The sequence below is a fragment of the Podarcis muralis genome, chromosome 2 (genome assembly GCF_964188315.1).
Source record: "Podarcis muralis chromosome 2, rPodMur119.hap1.1, whole genome shotgun sequence".
NCBI classification, from domain to species: Eukaryota; Metazoa; Chordata; class Lepidosauria; order Squamata; family Lacertidae; genus Podarcis; species Podarcis muralis.
Window position 1 is genome coordinate 92,688,363 of NC_135656.1, and position 19,236 is coordinate 92,707,598.

Genomic DNA, 19,236 nt, shown 5'->3' on the forward strand with positions numbered 1-19,236 from the left:
AGCTTCCTGCTAGCAGCAGCCCACAGAAAGCCCCTCATTGGAGGTGGCACCTACTCTCTGCCCCAGCCACCATGCCTAGCATGGCTGCAAATGAGGTGATGGCCTCCTGCTGGGTGGGACTTGGGTTTGCAGCCAAAGAAGGGCATGTCAAATACTGCCAATAAATATTCTGACTTTTGAACAGCAAAGACTGCTTATGTTTGCTGGACGGAGGGGAGACAACTCTTTTGCAAATGTTAAGCAATGAGTACCACATATTGTATAAAACAAGGGCCAAAGCCAAGTAGTTGTGGAATGCCTAGAGAGGTGCTCCTGTCTCCATCATTATTAACTTTCAGGATTCCTGTTTCCCCAGGCATTTAGTAGCTGAAGAATACTGTTTCCAGTATAAGTTTGGTACTCATTTTCATATTATTTGCGAATAGATTTCCCCCCCCCCCCCATGGAAATGAGCAGTAGACCTGCACTATTTTCCCCTATCATTCCAGAAGTGGCTTTTATGTTGTGTGAAAGCTCAAATATAATGTAGACCCTATCAAGGGAAAGTCATGAAAACAAAATATACTGCCATGTAAATGTGGCCTTCGGCCCTGACTCTACTTTGAGCTGTATTGGGGGGGGGGGGATTCCCCTCATTAGTGTCATTTTGTGTGTTATCTTTTTATGCATTGTGTATGAGCCTGCAATGCATTGTGTATGAGCACTGGGACACATGCAGGGTAGAAGAGTAGTAAAATGAGGCTGGGTTGTTGTTTTTTTATAAGAAGAAACAACAAAATTCCTTGGTCAATGGACTTAGCTGCAGCATTCCCTGGATCACAGCTACAGCTTAAATGCGGGCAGTTTTGCTCTATGCTGGCCAGGCTATAAAAGATATCCAACCTGCACTGTTACCACTTTCATAACAACCAAGTGAAATGTAATTCACTTGACTACTGGTGTTACAGTAACATGGCTGCTGGCAAGGTAAAAGTATTTTGACATTATAAAAATAAAACTAATCAGTGTGTATATTGGCGGGTGGGCGGGGAGAGACACGCAACTCTGTTATCACAAGCTATAATGGCCACTCCATTTTTCTTCAAAATACCATCATTGTTAATGTTATCTAGTGTCACCCTTTTTTTGCAGAGGGCTGATAATTACATTTAAAGCAATTTGCCCCTAAAACCCATTCCTCATTAGTTATAGCCACAATTTAATGTCAGAATGCAGAGCTTTCTGTAGAGAAAACCAATTATTTTAAAATGCCAAACAAGATCAGATTGAGGAAAAACCACACACAAATACTTAAGTTGCCCCTCTACAGCTGCTGTTTCCTGGCACTTAAACAACCTCTTCATGGGTTTATCACTGGGGGCTTAACCCAAGCCCTTAAGAATGCTTCTGTATCTTTTGAGCTGTAGGAAAATCTCTATTAGCTGGCAGCCATGAACTGCCCCCACTCTCCTATCTTCAGGCACAGCAGCCATTACAAAGATGACAGGATATATTTTAAGCCCGTCTGCAGCCAGAGTTCACCCATAGCTACAGAGCTGCAGAGTTCTTGTATGGCTACGCTTCCTATCTGCACAGTACAAGCTATTGTACAGAAGGCTGTCCACAGGCACTCCATATTTTGCTACACAGATACTTGTCACATCAGCTGATGAAAAGCTCATGTCGGCCCAAACCTTCATTGATATGGGTTGGATACAGACTACCTGTGCGCAGAAATCTGCCCTGCCCATTAAAGAGCTGCTCCAAATGGCTGGTACATCCTTGAGAATAGTGTGAGAGTGGGAGGGAAACAGGCTGAATGGAGAATTAGTGAAAAAAGCCTCCGACCATGCATGGGAATACACCTCTAGCAGAAACGTTCCCTTCATTGAAATGAACGGGAAAGCCATGGCAGGCAGATTTGTGGTGGTTGTATATTGTGGGATTCACCCCTCATGTTTAGGAGCTATTCATCAGAAAATAGGCACCCCTGGCTTATCCGCCCCCCCCCCCCCCGGCAGCATGATTTGTTCAGGAAGCAGCATAGCTCGGTGGTGCGCATGCGTTGCAGACAAAATGTACCAGGTTCAGTCCCAGACATCTCTCATGAAAACATGAAAGACCTCCATTTGAGAACCTAGAGAGCTGCAGCCACTCAGAACGGGATATATTGGCCACATGGAGAAGATGCCTGATCTGGTACAAGGCAGGCTCAGCAATCACAATGTAACTTCTCATTGTGTTGCCCTCATAGGGTCTCTGCTCTTGGTGCCAGATGCTCCTTGTATCTCCCTGATATGTTATTGAGTAGAACAAATCCCTTACCAGACAATTCAGAAATACAGTCGTACCTTGGAAGTCAAACAGCTTAATTCCTGGCAGTTTTGGCTCCTGAACGTCGCAAACCCGGAAGTGAGTGTTCCAGTTTGTGAACTATTTTTGGAAGCCGAACATCTGACGGGGCTTCCGGGGCTTCTGATAGGCATTCAATTGGAAGCCGTGTTTTGGTTTTTGAACGTTTTGGAAGTCAAATGGACTTCCAGAATGGATTCCGTTCGACTTCCAAGGTATGACTGTATGCAGTTACATGAGAGACATATACTCTATTCAGGCACCAACTTTAAATATGTGAGGGTGGATTGTGTGTGCTCCTCATACCAGTTCCTTCATGCCCTCTGCATGTCCAAGTGTGACCGTATGGATAAGGGAAGAGTCCTGAACTCACCATGGAGGATCCCACATATTATAGAACTCAGATTCCCCCCCAGGGTTTTGCACTGCACAAAAGCCTCAATGAGTTCAAGAGGCTTCCCCACTGAAGAACTATATCTTGGGAGTATGGAAGGACACTGGGAACTGGGATGAGGACAGAGCTAGTGCACTCATTCACACCCTTCTCTCCTTGTGTCTTTATTTATACCCCATTACAAACACCTACGTAGGGCTGGGTGTTTAAATTCTGAATCTGAGTTGTATTTCACCGCATTATCTCTTTATACTTTATCACATGTTTGGAAGAGAAGCAACCTATTTGAAATGCACCAATATCCAGACTGGAGCCTGAGAACTGATTGTGTATTTGTTGTCAGTATCACCATCTAAGAATGATATCAAAGCACTGGCACCTCCTGTAGTTTGGCCAGGCACCCTCCGGTTTGCCAAAGGCATCTCAGCAGCCCTGTTCCAGACAGGAGATTTGGTTCAAACCGTGCCTCTGACAGTACTATTATATTCTCTGACATCTCAGCATGGTTAATCAAATATGCATGTGCATTTTCAATATGCATAAAGCGCAGATGAAGACAATAAAGTACCTTTCACAATCAGGTTCCCTGAGTTCCTAGCAACTCCAAATTGATTCATTGCTATGCACGTGTATACACCTGCATCTGATTTGGTAACATTATATATCTTCAGGCTGCCATCCTCTAGGGTAAAGATTCTGAAGAGAAGGGGGAAAGAAAAGAACCACACAAACCAGTTATTAACAGGATATTGTTCTGAGCATTAAATGTAACGTTACTTTTAATATTTGGACATTAATCATAGTTGATGTTGTCTACAGCAAACTGAGCACAATCCAGATAGATTTTCATCTCGGTGTATCATTCGTCACTGTACTAGACACAACAGATTAGGCATACCAAAATTGACTAATAATCTATCAACACCAGTAGCCTGAATTCTTCTCTGCTCAGCATCAGATTCTTCTGAGGAAGGAATAAATCCACAACAAGAAGTCTAATTACATTGCATTTCCTCAGGTGAAGAATACTCCTGATCTGAGATAATGAACTATTTACAATATGAAGTATGTGACCTGTGTAATTTTCACAATATTAGAGAAAGTTATTAGTCATCTGGCATTGCTTACAATCTGACCAGTTAAATAACAAAAACAACACAAAATGATTGCCATAACTTTGGTGCATCACTATGAGCCAATCTGTGAATTTCAGCTTCACGTTTTTCCTACCCTAGTTCAGTTCTTCACGGTCCCACATCAGTTTGTGAACTATTGTTTTGTAAATCCTCGTGCAAATTCAATAGCCTTTTACTGTGACATTCTCCAAACAAGCACATTATTGAGTCCAGTTGTGCCTAATATACACATTTTGCAAGCAATATCTCCTAATATATTTTCGTATGTTATTTTCACTAATATGTGCATTTTTAAAACACATATTACTTAAGAATATAAGAAGAGCCTGCTGGATCAGGCCAATGGTCCATCTAGTCCAGCATCCACTTCTCCAAGTGGCCAACCTGCAAGTAGAATTTGAACACAAGAGCACTCCCCCCCTCCTGCGGTTTGCTGCAACTGGTATTTGGAAGCATTACAGCTCCCAACAGTGGAGGCAGAACATAAACATCATGGCTAGTAGCCTCTCCTCTATCCATTTGTCTAATCTTTACCCTAGTGTGTGCAGTTATGTATACATTCCTGGGTTGGAGAACTGCACTGCAAAATTCAGAGAAATTTGTATTTTGAAAGATGGCTGCTTTTCAGTTCCTGTATTGTTTCAGGAAGTGTAAATTACCGTAACTACAGTGGTACCTCTGGTTACAAATTTAATTCATTCCGGAGGTCCATTCTTAACCTGAAGCACCACTTTAGCTAATGGGGCTTCCCGCTGCTGTGGCTGTGCCGCCGCCGCACAATTTCTGTTCTCATCCTGAGGTAAAGTTCTTTACCTGAGGTACTACTTCTGGGTTAGCGGAGTCTGTAACCTGAAGCGTCTGTAACCTGAAGCGACTGTAAACCGAAGTGTTTGTAACCCAAGGTGTTTGTAACCTGAGGTACCACTGTGCGTTCATTTTTAAATGAGAACCAAATTAATTTTCCACCCTAATCATCATAGCCATATTCAAAAACCACACTGGGAGTTGTTAGGTTTGGCATAAATTTGTAAGAGTGCTCATGCACTACAGTTCCCACTCATTATTGTACCACGTCAGAGTGCATTATAATGGACAACTCCCCATCACAGTGCTATTTCATTCTAACTCAAACCCAAATACTTGTGGGTTGTTGTTGTTTTGTATTCATCCACAGAGGAACCAATTGCCATCCCTTCCCCTTATTTGACTGCAATCCTAAAATGGGAGAGGGCAGAGTCAAGTGACCCAGAGAAAATAATCCAAGCCTCATTTTTTCTGAAGAGAGAGAAAATTATTACTACTATCCATTGTATAACATTGTTGTGCCAGCTGCAAAATGCAAGAGCAAACTATAACGTGAGCAGAGCCAGAGAAACTAATTTGGAGTTAATTATCACAGGCTGTGTTCAACCAACTGTCAAACACAAGAGAATTCTCACACCTGTGCTTAGTGTTTGAGGTGATCAGGTGTCAGATTTTTTTATTTTTATTTTAAAAAGCTAACTCCCTGGGATTTGCTTTTCATGATGGCATCCCCTCCTCTATTTGGTCCCATTGCTGAATCAGTAAGTTGCTTTAGTACCTCCGCTTTGTTTCTCTGCCTAGACTCAACTTAAAAATCTATACCGTCCTCAGTTAAGTTTTAATACATTTATATAGGTAGAGAATTGATCAAAATGGGAAAAAGAATTGGTTTGGCACATGTCTTCTGCTATGATGCTATGTATTTTGTGATTTTATGTTGTAAAGCAACCTGTGAACTTTGGGTGAAGAGTGGGATATAAAATTAATAAATAATAACAATGACGTCTGTGCTTCAATGAATGCAGGAAAGATATCCCAAGCCCTATAACTAATGTGCAGCACTAAACACTAAATGTGCTTTGCTTCCAGTCTGTTCAATGGGGAAGTGCATTGCAGGGAAATTAAAAGTTGTGATGGCGCTGGTGAGTCCAGTCACGCAGACCCAGTTCTTGCATCAGTGCTGGGGGAGTTTGTATGTTTGTTTTTTTAAAGTGTGTGCTAGAGACCCAATGTCAGCTATGGCTGTAATACCTCCCAAGAACTCCAACCATGGTAGACTAGGTGCTGGTGCCCAACCTATCATTGGACTTGGCATGTGATCAGTTGCGCAGAGCTCTCTAAGAAGAATACCATTTTATCTATTTCCAAAGGATGGAAGTCTAGTTCCAGCCAGCGGTGGAGCTTCAGGCTCCGGCACCGGGGGGTGGAGAGCAGGCAGGGCTGGGGCTGGTGCACATCCTGGGGGCGTGGCACCCAGCGTGGGCGGAGGAGCAGCCACGATGGCACCCCACCGGGATCGCACTCCTCTTCCTCCACCAGTGGTTCCAGCCTGCATCTATGTGTTACTTGGGTACTGTAATGAAAGTTGGTTAAAGATCAAGGGTCTCTGGATAATAGGGGAACCCTCTTTCAGGAATGTGTATTTCTCTGCTGGGTGAAGAAGCAGGCCTGGCTGTTCACAGCAGTCACCTGCTCACACAGGCCCAACTCACTTCAGTTTGCGGCCTACCATAGTGAGCAAAACCCACTAAGCTTTGTACGGTGGTCTTCTAGGTGTTGTTCCTGGCAGGCAGCAAACAGGTTTACTAAGGCCCTGGTGGAGCACTGTGTATGGCTGATGGGCTGCTTTTGGCCTAGTGGAATCACAAATGGTAAAGAGCTGTATTACCGCATGGTTATATTTCATAAATAAATAAATGGGACCCTCAGAACCATTACTTAGGGTGACCTCAAACACACCACACCAGAACAGGGAATACATCCCTAAGCCAGAGGGCAGAACAGGCCAGAGGGCAGAACAGGCCAGAGGGCAGAACAGGCCACAGGGCTGCTTTAGTTGAGATTCTTGCATTGAAAGGGAATTGGACTAGATAACTCTCACGGTCCCTTCCAATTCTATAACTATGTGATTTTTAAAAATTTTCATAGAATTTATATGCCGTTTGATTGAAAAACAACAACAGCAACCAACCCTGAAAGCGCTTTATATATGCAGGTGCAGATTTAGAAAGAATTACTGTAAGTTAGGTATAAATCCAATACAGTGGTGCCCCGCAAGACGAATGCCTCGCAAGACGGAAAACCCGCTAGACGAAAGGGTTTTCCGTTTTGGAGGTGCTTCGCAAAACGAATTTCCTATGGGCTTGCTTCGCAAGACGAAAATGTCTTGCGAGTTCCTGCAGGGTTTTTTTCCTCCCCCCCCTTTTTCCCAAGCCGCTAAGCCGCTTATCAGCTGATCCACTAAGCCGCTTAACAGCTGATCCGCTAAGCCGCTTAACAGCTGATCACTAAGCTGCTTATCAGCTGATCCGCTAAGCCGCTTAGCAGCTGATCCGCTAAGCCGCTAAGCCGCTAAGCCGCTTATCAGCTGATCCACTAAGCCGCTAAGCCGCTTAACAGCTGATCGCTAAGCCGCTTATCAGCTGATCCGCTAAGCCGCTTAACAGCTGATCCGCTAAGCCGCTTATCAGCTGATCCGCTAAGCCGCTAATAGCGCTAATCCGCTAAGCCGCTAATGGGCTTGCTTCGCAAGACGAAAAAACCGCAGGACGAAGAGACTCGTGGAACGGATTCTTTTCGTCTTGTGAGGCACCACTGTACACAGAAATGCATTGTGGAGAAGACTGTGCCTGCTCAGTTTGCTTTCCATGTGCTAGCTATTGATGGGGCAACTCTGAGGAGGCTGCTGCTCTCCCTCCTTGGAATTCTTAGTCATTGAACAAGGTTTGGACCAGACAACACTTGAAAAAGAGGATGCCTTCGCATAGAGGAATGTCTTCCATGAAGCAGGACCAAGAATCAGCATATCAGATGGGAGATTAGTGACCAATTGTATGAGAAGCTGGAAAGGTAGACTTCACAATGCTATCAGCATGCTGGCATTTCCAGATAAGAATGTCTATGCTCTTCAAAGTAAAGTAATACTTTTTAATTGGCATCACTGAGCTCTGCATCAAGCCACCAAGATAAAGGTTTCTGTTCCCCCAATTTTTTTTTTTGTGTGACATCCAGTGACTAAAATAGATAAAGAAAGGAGCTTTTCAAACACTTCACATTGTCTGAAAATCTTGTATGGTTACCCTTGTGGAGTTGTCTAGTGCTTAAATGCTTGAATTAAAAGAAGATAAATGATACATTATCATTGGAAAGAATCACAGATTCTTTCTTTTTTTTCCCCTCTGAAGATGCCCTGTTTGGGATGCCATAATATATAAGGGTTGAACAAGGGGGAGGGACAGAATTATTAATATTCCATAAACTGCTACACACTGAGAGAATTACTGTAAGTTAGGTATAAATCCAATACAGTGGTGCCCCGCAAGACGAATGCCTCGCAAGACGGAAAACCCGCTAGACGAAAGGGTTTTCCGTTTTGGAGGTGCTTCGCAAAACGAATTTCCTATGGGCTTGCTTCGCAAGACGAAAATGTCTTGCGAGTTCCTGCAGGGTTTTTTTCCTCCCCCCCCCCCTTTTCCCCAAGCCCTTTTTTCCCAAGCTCAATGAATGTGCATATTGAGTGAATCTCTTATGGATAGAGTTTAGACCCTGCGGTCCTTAGAGTAAACAGTAGATAAAAGGCATTTTAATAACAATGATAGTTAATGTGTGAGTGACAAGATAATATAGATAAAAGGAGGAACTAAACTGAGTACAAGTAAGTAAAACTGGGCCAAAACTAACAAAATGAATTTCAATAGGGACAAATGTAAGGTTCAACACTTGGGCATGAAGAATCCGCTGTATTAATATAATATGGGGTACAACAATTTAAAATGGATGTTGAAAAGCTGGAAGGTGTGTAGAGGAGGGCTACCAAGATGAAAAGCTGGAAGGTGTGTAGAGGAGGGCTACCAAGATGGAAAACCAAGCCTTACGAGGAATGGTAGAGGGAGTTTGGTATGTGTCACCTAGATAAGAGGACACTGAGAGGAGATACAATAGCCATCTTCAAAAGGCTGTCACATGGAGGATGGAGCAAGCTTTTCTCCTGCTCCAGAGGGTAGGGCCTGAATCAATGGCTAAGTTATGAGAAAGGAGATTCAGACTAAACATCAGGAAGAACTTTCTGACAGAAAGAGCAGTTCAGCAGTAGAATGGACTCCCTCAGAAGGTGGTGGACTCTCCTTCCTTGGAGGTTTTTAAGAAGAGGTTGGATAGCCATCTGTCACGGATGCTTTAGTTGATATTCTTGAATTGCAGGGGTTTGAAATAGAGGAGCCTTGGGGAACTTTCCAATCCCAAGAATGAAAAAAAATAATGAAATATTGTGTAGTGTAGTAGTGTAAGTAGTTTTGTGAAAGGGCTCAGGAGTCCAGAGTTCAAATCCTCACTCAGCTATGAAGCCCTGGGCCAGTCATCCACTGTCAGCCTAACCTAACTCACACAGCTGTGAGGCTAAAGTGGGAAGTGAGAGAACCATGGACTAAATAAAGTCTATTTGTGAGGTGGAAACAACAAATGTCCCTCAACTTAGAAATGACACCTGATGTTTAGAAAATAAGGAAGTTTAGTCCACTTTGGTGCTGTATAGAAGTGGATGAAATATGCCAAAGAAGTGAAACAGACCAAGAAAGCAAAATACAAATATTCGTGGGGATATGCATGAAACATTAAAACATTGAATTGTTGTTAGAATACAAAATAATCAGCTTGTTTCCCATCTTTTTTTTTAGTTACAACATTTATATACTGCCTTTTCTAATGCATATTGCGTGGCATTTGCAATATCAGTTTTAAAGAGAGGGCGTGGTACCCAGTGATGACATCCTGTTTGTGCAACAGACATCTGTTCTACCAAATGGAGCTTCCCTTTTTTCTTCTCCATCCCCCAAGCCCCCTGTATGTTTTCCCAGAATTGCTCAGGAGGGATGGGGGACCCTCTGGAGCAGAGTGGGGGGAGCACAGGGGGATGCGGGGTGGGGGGGGGAGGGGAGGAATAAGAAGTCCCATCCTGGGGGAACTTTTCCTATAAATACAAAGGCAGAGAAGCACTAAGATGCTTAAAACCAACAGTGTGAGCTGCCTGACAAAACTGCCAGTGCTGAAAAAGTGTACGAGAGATAAAAGTAAGGACAATCAGCCATTCTGTCCATCTTCTATCTCCATCAGCAGAGTATGTGACGAGTTCATACTATGGAGTTTATAGAAAGGCCAAAAGTCACAGAATAGACTGCTCGATAGAAGAACAAAAAGTGGCCGATGTGAAGAGCCTGCTGAGCAGGAAATTAGGGTGGGCTCTGATCCTGGGAAGGATATGGTGTGTGAGAGGATAAAAGAGCAAATAAGTAAGTTAGAAGAGCAGTTCTTGTCTGCAAATCAGTGCAGAACTTGGGGGTCATATTCAGCCTGGGTCAACTTTGTAGGTCAAGTCTGACTGACTATTTTCAAGGTGAAGCAACCTTATGAATGCTCCAGCATGCATTGATATCTTAAGTAATTGCACCAACAAAAGTGATTTTTGTTTCTACACTTCTTTTTAATGTTTATCATTGTACATTGTGTTCAATTTCTATGAAATAATAATAATGATCCTGATCTTCTGACCAGTTTCTTAGATTACTTTTCTCACAAATTTAAGCCACTTACACTACAATCCTACATACAGTAAAATGGGAATGAGGCCCACTGAGCTCAGTGGAGCATGCATGTTTGTTTGTTTGTTTGTTTGTTTGTTTGTTTGTTTGTTTGTTTTGTCAGCTACTTTATCTTGCCCTAGACAACCCAAAACAAACAATCACACATAGATACATTAAAACAAAGAGGAAAAAGAAATACATATCCTACCCACTTCTAAAAGGCCACAGATAGTTAAAGGCCAATAGCTTGGTTATGGAGGAAACTTTTTGCTTGGCACCCATAGATACATAATGATGGCACCAGGCGAGCCTCCCTGGGGAGAGCATCCACAAATGAGGAGCCACTACAGAAAAGGCTCGTTTTGTGTTGTCACCATTCGGACCTCTTTTGGAGGGGGCACATGAAGAAGGGCCTCAGATGATGATCACAGGGTCCAGGTTGGTTCATATGGGAGAGAGGCAGTCCTTTAGGTATTGTTGTCATGAACTTGCATTATTTAGGTGTATGGGCCACATCTGACCTGCCAATGTTTTTCTGGGATGGAGGGGAGCATTTTCAAGGAAAGCCTTGGTGGGTTGATTATAGCCAGGTGTATTCCACTGTCACTTTGATCAGGTGTCAGTCAACTCTAGCTGGGGACAATTATTTGATTTAAAAAAATCAACAGTTCTTATTTTGCAAAATATATATCCATACAAGACAAACATGTTGCTCACAAAAAGGACTTTAGAACGGCATTTTCACCACAGTTTTTCTAACATAAATTCACTTTGGAACACTACATGGGAAGTTCTATGTTGAAGTCAAAGGTGCAAGATTTCATTATCAAGACATTCCAAACCATTCTGACAAATTTAATAGAGTTGAAAAGTCACCCTAATGAAAATTTTTCTTAATTTAGGAAGTCAGTCCCACTTAGAGATGGATTACTGATGCTGACTTATTCCCTGAACTTTAGCTTAGATTTTGTTTTTAACTATGCTCACTTTTACAAAGCCATGGCTCAGTGGATTATAATGACTCGGGCATTCAGGCATACAGTGGGCACTCACGTTTTTGGTTACCCTGCGCCCTTTGAGAGGTTGAGAAGATAAGTGTCTTGCTATGTTTAAAATCAACTGGTCCAATTAGAGGTAGATCTATTATCTTTGCTCCTGAAATAAATGTTTAATAAATAAAAAAAACACCGTGCTAGCAGTCAGAAGGAGTTCTAAAATTACTCCAGAATAAGGAGCTTTCTCTTTTTTAAATGTAAACATTGACAGTGAACCCGAGAATGGAAATACTGTGTTGCATGCTGCCAAAATTAACCACCATGAACTCTGCAGTAGGCTACACTTGCTGATGATTCACATTCTTCTGTGGATGCAAAATACAGCACTATTGAACACTCAGGCTCTCGCATGGAAAAGGCTTTCTATCGATTTTGTATATGACCAAATGTGTTCTTGTAGACCTACTGAGTTTTTGGTAAGCCCTGCATACTGATACAGTGGTACCTCGGGTTAAGAACTTAATTTGTTCCGGAGGTCCGTTCTTAACCTGAAACTGTTCTTAACCTGAGGTCCCACTTTAGCTAATGGGGCCTCCTGCTGCCGCTGCACCGCCACCACGCGATTTCTGTTCTCATCCTGAAGCAAGGTTCTTAACCCGAGGTACTATTTCTGGGTTAGCGGAGTCTGTAACCTGAAGTGTCTGTAACCTGAAGCGTCTGTAACCTGAGGTACCACTGTACACTATTGTTCTGTCTGCTTCTGCCATTTATATTCATGCAGATATTTGCTTAATTCCAAACTAGACCCAGACAGTATGTTATTTTAATAGCAGTTCCAATGGGGCTGCTGAGAAAGGCTGAGGTTTTTGGTCCATGAGGTTAAATCTCCCTCCATGCTACAGTCCAAATGCAGGGGCGGGGGGGGGGGGGGGACCTTACCCGAATAGGGGAACTGTGCAAATAGACCTTATTATTAAAGCTTGGATCTGTAACAATCTCTTGACCAAGCCTATCTCATACTGTCGTTGTGAAGATAAAAAGAACAGGGGGAAGAACACTGTATGCAATTCTGAATTCCCTGAGGGGAAGGGGAAGGTAAAAATATTAATGTCACAAACAGTTTATATGCAATCCATGTTTGGAAGGCAAGAATGTGGTAGAGAAGAATATTTTCATGACTATCCTTATAACTGGACATTACCCTCCCCCCCCAAATGAAACACCTAAAAAGAAAGAGGCTTAGGCTTTTGCATTTGAGGTTTAATTCATTTAGGGGCAAATATTAATTTTGAATCTGTGTTCTTGTTTATGTTATATGGATGCACTTTCTTCCACTGGAGCCATTGAATTAAAGAACCTTTACTCTTTCAGACACTGCTGCTAGTTTAGTAATGCAATATGGATTATGCAACACTACATCGTGCTAGGTTGACAAACATATTGGTTTTCGAATGCCGTAAACCCGGAAGTAAATGCTTTGGTTTTCAAACACGCCTCAGAAGTCAAACATGCCGCACAGTATCCGATGAGTGCAGGAACCTGAGGCCTAGCTGTCAGCTATTAAGTTTTTGGTTTTTGAACGTTTCAGAACTTGAATGGTCTTCCGGAATGGATTACGTTCGAAAACCGAGGTACCGCTGTACTTTGGACAACTGGGTTCAGGACCCACTTCCATTATGAATTTACCACATGAGCTTAGTATGATAATGCATGTTGAAACAGGTTTTTTAAAAAAATAAAAAATAAACTGTTTAATATTTAATATTTTGAAAATAAAAATATACTATCATTGACAGTACTGTGCATAAATGTATTTATTAGTAGAAACACTTCTCTTTAGACATTGCATTACCACATGGAAGAAATGTAGCATGACATTTCCCACTTCCCTTTCCTACAGTCACCTGTATATATATGTGTGTGTGTGTGTGTGTGTGTGTGTGTGTGTAGAGACACACTCTTTCGCTGTCTTTGACATAAGAGACCTTTGCTCGTACTATGCAGAAACACACCTCTGAAAAAGAACAACTGTGTTCATTTGGAAGAGTCACACACACATTTAAATGGAAGTGTGAAAGAAATCAAGCTGTGATCATATGTTCACATTTTAATTAAAAATGGGCCAAGCATCCCATCTGAACAAAATATTGTTAATGACCGATTCCCTTGATCTGCAGAAAATGAAAGCATTAGATCTGTTTAGTAAGGCTAATGGGAAATTCAAAAAATAGAAACTAATCAGCATGTGCTAATAGATTTTAAACAAAGAAGTTAGCTGGTATTATGCTTCTTCTACTCTGTTCTAAGCAGTGATACAAGTTTAATGTAGTCTGTGTTATTATTATTTTTTTAAAAAAACCTATAGAACTCCTCGTACAAAATTAATTCTTTAATAGCAAGAATGAAGAACCCGTGCAGCTCTCTTCAGGCCCAGCCAACATGGTCAGGGATGATGGGATTTGTAGTTCAACAATATTCAAAAGATCCCTATCCCTGCTATATAGAAAAATACTCCAGTGAATAAAAGCCCCCTGCTGTTAGGCAACCTAGTCTTGGCTCAGGGGCAGCTCAGAGCTCATCCAGCCATGAGTGCAATAGGAATAGGAAACCCCAAACTCCAGTGTTTCCTACAGAAACCATGTCAATGATTAGACATCACATTCTGGGACCAGGTTTTTCAGACTAGTACATTCTGGTGTCAAATACATATATGTATGCTCATCTGTGATATCCACATTGTTACCCATGTTAGCTGTTCTGAGAAGATAAACATTTATTAAGCAGGCATGTTACAAATAAGTTAAATAAATAAATAAATAAATAAATAAATAAATAAATAAATAAATAGTAATTTGTCTGCTGCAAGATACACTGGTATTTTCTGAAGCCATTTGTAGTATGTGGTGCTGCCCTTAGATGGAAGAACTGGTCTTTAGATACAATAGTATGCTTTTTTCCCTGAATCAAACTGCAGTGTATACTTCTCTGAACAGAGGCCAAAGACTATACACAGCTTTCATTCACCTCTCTTATCTCGGTCATTCTTCTGCTCATACCCCATTCAGTACATCTCATAAAAGAAAAGTCTACAAACAATTCACACAAAAGCATCTACTCTTACAGAAAAGAGTGAAAAGGAGAGTTTAACCGAATTATAGCTTCAGCCTATAGGCCAACTATGGGGAAAAAATAAAGAGAAGAAAGCAAATACAAGGGTAGATTTCATTGTACTCAGTCCCTCCAGTTTTCTTTAGAGGAATATTAAAATCATTAAATGAATTTATTTGTGTGCTTCTGAACTGACAGCATAATTAGGTCAAGTGAATTAGGTCCGCCTAATGAAGTATTTGTCAATAGTGCCGCTAGAATACATCTTAGACTCTTATGATTTTCATTATATTGTTGAGTTGGGGGGGGAGACCCCCCTGTAGTATCTACATTCAGTGAAGGGTTGAAATTTGAGCAAACTCCAAAATTCACCCTAAATTGTTTAGCAGGGGCTGGGAATAATCCTGGCAAGCTTCCTCATGAGGCCAGCCATACAATGGCTCTCTGGTGACTGTGTGGTTCAAGGAACAAAAGGCTGATAACAGCCTGGTTTGGCTGATAATAGTGTTGTTGTTTGGTCGTTTAGCTGTGTCCAACTCTTTGTGACCCCATGGACCAGAGCACGCCAGGCACTCCTGTCTTCCACTGCCTCCCGCAGTTTGGTCAAACGCATGCTGGTAGCTTCGAGAACACTATCCAACCATCTCATCCTCTGTCGTCACCTTCTCCTTGTGCCCTCCATCTTTCCCAACATCAGGGGCTTTTCCAGGGAGTCTTCTCTTCTCATGAGGTGGCCAAAGTATTGGAGTCTCAGCTTCACGATCTGTCCTTCCAGTGAGCACTCAGGGCTGATTTCCTTAAGAATGGATACGTTTGATCTTCTTGCAGTCCATGGGACTCTCAAGAGTCTCCTCCAGCACCATAATTCAAAAGCATCAATTCTTCGGCGATCAGCCTTCTTTATGGTCCAGCTCTCACTTCCATACATCACTACTGGGAAAACCATAGCTTTTACTATAAGGACCTTTGTTGGCAAGGTGATGTCTCTGCTTTTTAAGATGCTGTCTAGGTTTGTCATTGCTTTTCTCCCAAGAAGCAGGCGTCTTTTAATTTTGTGGCTGCTGTCACCATCTGCAGTGAACATGGAGCCCAAGAAAGCAAAATCTCTCACTGCCTCCATTTCTTCCCTTTCTATTTGCCAGGAGGTGATGGGACCAGTGGCCATGATCTTCGTTTTTTTGATGTTGAGCTTCAGACCATATAGTAAGCCATCAGCAAAAACACAAGACCCTCTGCCCAGTAGCTTTTGTGGTAGGATGCCTGATGCAAGTAACAGGGGACACTGTCTTTTGCAATGTGCTTGAGTTACAGAGGTTGCTACAGTGACCAGAGGTGGCAGGGGGATGTTGGAAGTGTAAAGGGCGGAGCTGTTTTGGGCAAGTGCTGCTGGGAAGGAGAAGGAAGAAGTGGGGAGGACTCCTTGTGGGGACTGATGGGCAATAGCCATGCTTGCCGGCTGGAGCAGGCTGTTAAAGAGAAACATGGGGATGGTGCTTAGGATGCCGATGAAGGACAAGCCCCTCTTGATGTAAATTCTGTCAACTCTCTCCATCTAATTTCCCCCTTCCCCCCCCCGCAAAGGAAACAGAAACCCTGGTTAATGCCAAGACCCCTGGAATCTTGCATCGCACAGCAGATATTGGTGTGGCCTGTAACAATATGTTAATGATCTTTCTACTTATCTGCATGTAATTTGTATGGCAATAATACCACAGTTTAATAAAACCCCATTTAACTATGTGTAAAAGAGTCTTCTCCCTATCTCAGAGCAGATTTTAATGAGCTTTGAAATCAGTTGCCACAATTTCACTGCCAATAAAATATATACCATTAAACCTGAGGTTAATTTGGATCAAAACAGAATTCCAAATTCCAGTTGAACAGGCTTATTAAAGACATTTGAGTAAATAAAATTATTAGCAACAATAAGTGAGAGAGAGAAATATTCCTGCTAATTAAAGAGGCAATTATATTCCATTTGTGTGTTTTTTTCTAAGCACACCTTGGGGTGTATAAACTAAAAATACAAATATTTGTCATTGGGGAAACACTGTGTAGATATGAAATGTGTCGTCCTTTGTGATTATCTCCTTCGCAATTCATTGAGAGGATTAAAGTGTGTGTATGAGAGAAAAAGGAGGGGAAGCGTGGAAAGAGGGAGTTAGACAGAAACAGAAAGCACAACATGCAGATGGTGTTGTCTTAAAAATAAAAAATAAAAGCACACAACAAAACATAAATCCTGAAGTTTAAAAGTTGAAGGCAATGACTTCCTATATCCAGCTATTAAGATCCTGATTTAGATTCATGGAGCAGCATTCAAAGAACCACACAACTAGGGAAGCTCTGGGTTTGTGTTCAAACAGCAGCAATCTCATGCCACATAACAACTCAAAATGGAACCCAGGAAGCCTTTTAAAAGGGGTTTATTATGGGAGACTACTGTTCAAGGGGGGGGGATGTCACTGGCTGTACTCAAATTCTTAGGCACTCCTAAATTAATCTCTTTAGATCCCAGTCATGATGCCCAGCTTCAAGAAATGAATAAAACCATCCACTTAGTAATGTGCAGTGAAATATTAGGAGTCTGGAGCTCAGGTACATTTCTTTTAGGTTTTAAATCTGTTTACCTATATATTTTATTGTACAAATTTAAAAAAACCCCACTAATCTCAGATAGTCACAACATCATTAGTTTCCAAGTCTAATATTGGTGCTGGTGAACTGAAATACCATTAATTGTGAGCCATGGTAAAAGACTCAAGTCTTCAATGAAACAATTAAGAGGTTTAAAGAGAATTCAAAGGGATTTTGATGACCCTTCTGCCTAGAGTGAATCACTCCTAATCTATCTTTATTTAGGAATATAGGAAGCAGGTGCACACCAGTCAGAACATTGATATATTTAGCTCCTTATTGTCTATGCCTATGAGCCATGGGATCTAGACAGAGGTATTTCCCTGCCTCCCTGGAGAAGCTGAGAAGGGAACCTTTCACATCCAACATAAATAGCATGTGCTTCAGTCCTGAGCTTTAACTCTTCTATAACAGTATCCTCAACAAGGGGGTGGGGTAAAAAACAACAACAAACAACCCACCTTTCTGGCTCATAAATTTCATATTTTTTGGTGAAGAAACCTTGTATGTAAGAAGTTACTGCCATGAGCACATCAAGGAAACATGAAGAACTGTGCCCATATTGTACAACCACGTCCTATAGTTCAGTCCATTCCCACCTCAGAGCCATGTTACTTATGCACCATGACTTCATGTGAAAGAGGCATCAAGCATTTACTGGGGTGTGGGGCTGCACTCTTCGCCCCATCCATGGTCCTGGCCCCACCTCAGACGCCACAAGTTTGTGTGGTCATCTGCATTTGAAGAAGCCCATGTGCAAGCAGTGCAGACATCTTCAAATCAGCCAGTCATTCTGATGCATGGACATGTAGCAACATGGCAAACAGTTGGGCCAGGGCCCCAGGAACATGGCTCCACTCCCCACATTTTTCCTTTGCAGGTCAGTTTGAATTCAATCCAGTCTGTAAAGGGAAATGTTTCATCTGACTTCATGATGATGTCATGTGACTGAGAGGTGGGCAGTTCACCTTGCACACTGACCCGCTGGGGATAAGTGATATTGTATATGGCTCTCTTAAGTCCTGTGAGCTGCTTTCTCTGTGTGTAGGTACTAGACATGGACACACCCATTTTTCCTGTTTGATAAGTGTTTCACAGTTGTCAAGTTAAATCTCATTCCATATTCTCCATGTATTGGGCAGTTAAATTATTTCAATAATAGGATTATATGACGCTTATATCACAGTTAATGTACATTTATATGTATATATTTACATATTCTTTTTTGCATCTTAACATTCTTTTCTGGCAACATCTTTAACTCCCTTGGATAATTGTCTGTGTCTTCTGATTGCTTTTCCTTCCTGGTCAGCCACGCTGCCTACTTTCTCTATGATTGCAACCCAATTACTGTTGCTGTAATCTAAGTTCCATAAAGACTATCTCTGCATATCTATGTACATGAACTTATAATAATAATAATAATAATAATAATAATAATAATAATTTATTATTTATACCCCGCCCATCTGGCTGGGCCTCCCCAGCCACTCTGGGCGGCTTCCATAAAAACCAAAAATACAATAAAATATCACATGTTAAAAACTTCCCTGAACAGGGCTGCCTTAAGATGTCTCTTGAATGTCAGGTAGTTATTTATCACTTTGACATCTGCTGGAAGGGCGTTCCACAGGGTGGGCGCCACTACCGAGAAGGCCCTCTGCCTGGTTCCCTGTAGCTTTGCTTCTCGCAATGAGGGAACCGCCAGAAGGCCCTCGGCGCTGGACCTCAGCGTCCGGGCAGAATGATGGGGGTGGAGACGCTCCTTCAGGTATACTGGACCGAGGCCGTTTAGGGCTTTAAAGGTCAGCACCAACACTTTGAATTGTGCTCGGAAACGTACTGGGAGCCAATGCAAGTCTTTCAAGACCGGTGTTATATGGTCTCGGCGGCCGCTCCCAGTCACCAGTCTAGCTGCCGCATTCTGGATTAGTTGTAGTTTCCGAGTCACCTTCAAAGGTAGCCCCACGTAGAGTGCATTGCAGTAGTCCAAGCGGGAGATAACCAGAGCATGTACCACTCTGGCGAGACAGTCC

General features: G+C 42.1%; 1 protein-coding gene across 4 annotated transcripts in view; it reads right to left on the reverse strand.

The window, feature by feature from the left end:
* LOC114590892 (contactin-6-like) overlaps positions 1-19,236 on the reverse strand; it is a 190,929-nt gene that overhangs the window by 28,860 nt on the left and 142,833 nt on the right. For all 4 annotated transcript variants that reach the window (XR_013392004.1, XM_077925020.1, XM_077925021.1 and 1 more), the window contains one exon: positions 3,294-3,421. Coding sequence is in view for 3 of the 4 variants with exons in the window: in XM_077925020.1 (XP_077781146.1) it covers positions 3,294-3,421 (128 nt within the window). In the remaining variant the exon portion in view is untranslated. The remainder of the gene's footprint in view (positions 1-3,293; positions 3,422-19,236) is intronic.